The sequence below is a fragment of the Balaenoptera musculus genome, chromosome 1 (assembly GCF_009873245.2).
Source record: "Balaenoptera musculus isolate JJ_BM4_2016_0621 chromosome 1, mBalMus1.pri.v3, whole genome shotgun sequence".
NCBI lineage: Eukaryota > Metazoa > Chordata > Mammalia > Artiodactyla > Balaenopteridae > Balaenoptera > Balaenoptera musculus.
The window spans coordinates 173,383,423-173,387,489 of NC_045785.1; the positions used below are offsets into that span (position 1 = coordinate 173,383,423).

Below are 4,067 nucleotides of genomic sequence, written 5' to 3' on the forward strand. Positions count from 1 at the left end.
TTAAGGAATTCTACATAGAAAACTTTGAATTTGTAAATAAGTAAGTTAAAACAACCAAAAATATTTTCTAGTTATCTATCATATAAATAAATTATTTGGATTGAATTAAAGCATAACAACAATTTTATAGCTGACGTATGACTTATGCACTAGGTATATATAGCACTATGTCGTATCTATCTACAGATTATTAATAAAAAATTTGTGGACAAGATGACTAAGCAAATGTAAGAAGTCCCACCTCTCTCTCCAAATATGTATACAGAAATGCTAAATATAATCAATAAGTATACTTTTGAAAGTTTTAATTCAATAAAATTTTCTGGATATCAAAAATTAATAGCTATACACCACAGAGTGATTATCAGTTGTCATGATTTATCTGATGGGGACAAAGATCAGATACACTCTTGTATGACTGTAGTGAAAACACCATCATGGAAACTGCAGTTTAGGTAACAGGACTGGAGCTGAGGTGAAATATTTGGGATGGACCAGAAGGCATCTATCACACCCAGGAAAGAAAACTCAAAAATATCTGCCTATTGTCTTAGCATCATTTCTGAGGTTAGTCTGTGTGTAGAAATGGAGTTACCTGTGAGAAATTACAGCTCCAGCCTCAAAAAGTTGAGTTACAGGGGACAATTAATATAATCACAGAGGTGCGAAAGTACAAAAAGAAAAAATGGACAATCAAGGAAAAAGATAATAGAGCAAAATAAAAGACATAAACAATGCTTATATTTAAAATATGACATCAGGATGAAAAAATAGATCACAAAATAAGAAAGTGAAAATACAGAAATGGTATTGATGGATATTAAATGATCAATATAGAATTGAAAAAATATTAAAATAAAAAAATACAATATATTTTTAAAACTTTAAGATAGGTAGGTAATTCAGAGGGTAAAAAATTGTATAAACCTTCAAATATTTAACTTTATTTAAAACATTAAATTTGTAGTCACTCATATATTCATCTATTTATTCATCATTCATTTATTCCTCCACATATACAATACAAACATTTACATAGTTATTAACAGTTTTGGCTAGCATTAACAAATTATACTTTTCTTCTGACAAATATAAAAACAGAAGTATAAAAACTTAAAAATATAAAAAGTAAGCTATGGTATTAAATGCAGTATATATTACACACATCTTTTAATATTTTTTTCCAAAATTTATTTTTCCTTATAATGAAATATATTATTGATCTGAATAATGTATTTTTATATAATGTGAGGAAAAAGTCAAATTTTGTTTTAGTCCAGGTGCATAGCTAATTATGACACCCACAATTTTTTTTAAAGAAACATAGTTTTCTCATTGAATTTTTAAAAAAATTTGTGTTACATATCAAACTCAGAAATATACTCAGGAACTTAGAATGGCTCTCTAAGAACAATAAAAAATTCAGAAGATAAAGTAAAATATAGACATATTTGAATTTATACATATTTTTAAACATTATGCAGAAATTCAAAAAATAAACAAATGCAAATCAAAATGATTGGGAAGCTTTTTAAAACATGTATTAAAGATAAAGAATTCTTCCACAACGTATAGAAATTATTTCTACCAGAGCGCGAGTTGGATCAACACTGTTGGCAGGTCGTGGGGGGGATTCGCAGTGACCTCGCTGCTAACTCTTTTGGGGGTTTCCAGTTAGTGCTGCCGACTGGAGTGAGAGCCGCCCACTGGTTCCTGGAGGGCAACCACCAAAGGACACAGGACAGGAAGCCCAGGATGGGAAGTGCAACTCAGGGTGAAGGCCAGGGAGAAGCAGGTGCTCTGCAGTGGCCAGGAAAGGTCCAGATGCTGAGACGGAGTCGATCCTGTTACGTGTGGGCGTTCCGCTCTGTCTCTGCCAGGCACTCTCTGACTAGGGCCCGGGCATGGCTGATGCCTCTCTTCAGGCGATCCATGGCGCTCTTGCTGCCAGCATAGGTGGGCCAGATCTCTTTGCCCATCTCCTCTATGACCGACAGCAGGTCGGTGTAAGTGCTCTGGGAGCCCTGGGCGCCAGGTGGTTTCATTGCCTGCACATAGCCCATGGAGGGTGGTCCAAAGTCGTTAAACAGTGGTCTGAAAGGGGCAGCGGCTCCTGGCACCGAGCCCGACGGCGATGGGACACTTCCGGCTATAGGGACCGGGGTGCCGGGCCCAGGGGTGCTGGAGCCGGGGGTGCTGCTGGGGGGCGGGGGCGATGGGTTTGTAGGACATCCCCAACTCCTGGGTGCGGCAGACGCCGGCCGGCAGCTCCTCCCGGGTTGGCTGCCTGGCCAATCAGCCACGCTCTGAATTTTTAAGGAAAGATAATATGTAAAGAAAAGCGGACCAAGGAGATTTGACTAGAAAACTCACAAACTGAGCATTGCAGCACACACATTCAAAGGTGCTTTCAACATCTATACTTCTAAGGAAATTTCAATATAATTTAAAATTAAAAGTTCACATATACAAAAGCCAAGAAATTTTAGTTCTGGAGCTCTATATGAGAAAGTAAAATATACCATTACCATAATTCAAGGATGATATATACAAGATTTAGAAAAAGATCAATTAAACCTATTGAAAATAATGAGACAAATCTTTGTCTAGTAAATGGTAAGAATTTTCATGTTACATTGTTTATTGAGAAAAACTAAGCTCTGTATGGAATGATTCAACATTTGTAAAATAGAAAAGGGAACAATCCCTCATTTGTAAGTGTGTGTGCACACACGTGTGCATATGTTTATGAGCTTGAGGGTATTGCTACTTTGAGGTGACAGAAGATGGAGAAGATGAAGATTAGCAAAGGAGAAGAAGAAAGGTATCAGAATTGGAAAGGAAGAAGTAAGATTGTCTCTATTTACAGATAACATGATTTTATATAGAGAAGCTGGATTAATTTTTAACTGAAAACAATATCAAACTATTTTTTAAGTAATGCATACACATTGAATATGTGTATGGCAAGGATTACAAGTCGAGATAGATAAAAATGTTTGAGGTCTATACAAAGCTAGTTTTGGACTTTCATCATCTTATTATAGTGTCTACAATAAACTATTACTTTTAAAAAAGTTTTATTACTTTTTATCTTATGCATATTGCACATATTCAAACATCTTGTTAGCTAAAGAGGTCCATTAAATAGAGCTATAAAAGTTATCTCACAGGGTTTATTAGCCTTTCAAGTGCAGCCTAATCCCAACTATTAGTCACTTTGGAAAAATAATTCCATTGTTTTCTCATACTAATAAAGATGTTCATTCAAGTTGTCAGCTAGGATAGATATAAGAAATCAATTTTAGCTGTGAAATTACAGTTTCACCTGGCAGTGGTCTAGGAATATCACTTACTTCATTTCTCATTCTGAGATATCTACAAGATATAACTTGGCATTTGAAATGCTTATAAAATACGTGTATCAAGGAAATACTGGAACTTAGATTTTATCAGAAAACCTAGATTTCAGATATGTTTCTGTTTCCTCAGTAACGTATAATTACTCATTTCAATTAACTGGTTTTGAACCCAATCACCACATCAACAAAATTCATTGATCACATTAAATTATTAAGTTAGCTCCCAGCTCTATAAAGATATAGTTTCTTTAACATTTATGCTTTTAATGAATTTCAATTTTTCATTTATAAAATAACAGCCACTATTTTAAAAGTTTTTGTATAAATTTCACTGAGTGTGAGAAATGCATTGATATTGTATTTCTGGGAACCATTTTTTCCCCATATATCTGAAAAGTCATTAATATAGTCATGCCTTTTGATCTTGCTATTCTATTTCTAGAAACTTATTCTAAGGAACTAATTAGAAACACACTCTGCACCCCTGTTGCTGCGCTCTCCTCCATGGCTCCGAAGCTTCCCCCTTGTCCAACCCCCCGTTCCCACCAGTGAAGGGGCTTCCTAGTGTGTGGAAACTTTTCCTCCTTCACAGCTCCCTCCCAGAGGTGCAAGTCCTGTCCCTATTCTTTTGTCTCTGTTTTTTCTTTTTTCTTTTGCCCTACCCATATATGTGGGGAGTTTCTTGCCTTTTGGGAAGTCTGAGGT

General features: G+C 35.5%; 1 protein-coding gene across 1 annotated transcript; it reads right to left on the reverse strand.

Annotated features, from left to right (window-relative positions):
- Positions 1-1,639: 1,639 nt before the first annotated feature.
- On the reverse strand, positions 1,640-2,242 carry LOC118905098 (cyclin-dependent kinase 2-associated protein 2-like). The gene is given in 2 exon segments (XM_036871387.1): positions 1,640-2,204; positions 2,206-2,242. Coding segments are annotated over 2 exon segments (384 nt in total). The 5' UTR covers positions 2,233-2,242; the 3' UTR covers positions 1,640-1,847.
- Positions 2,243-4,067: the final 1,825 nt, after the last annotated feature.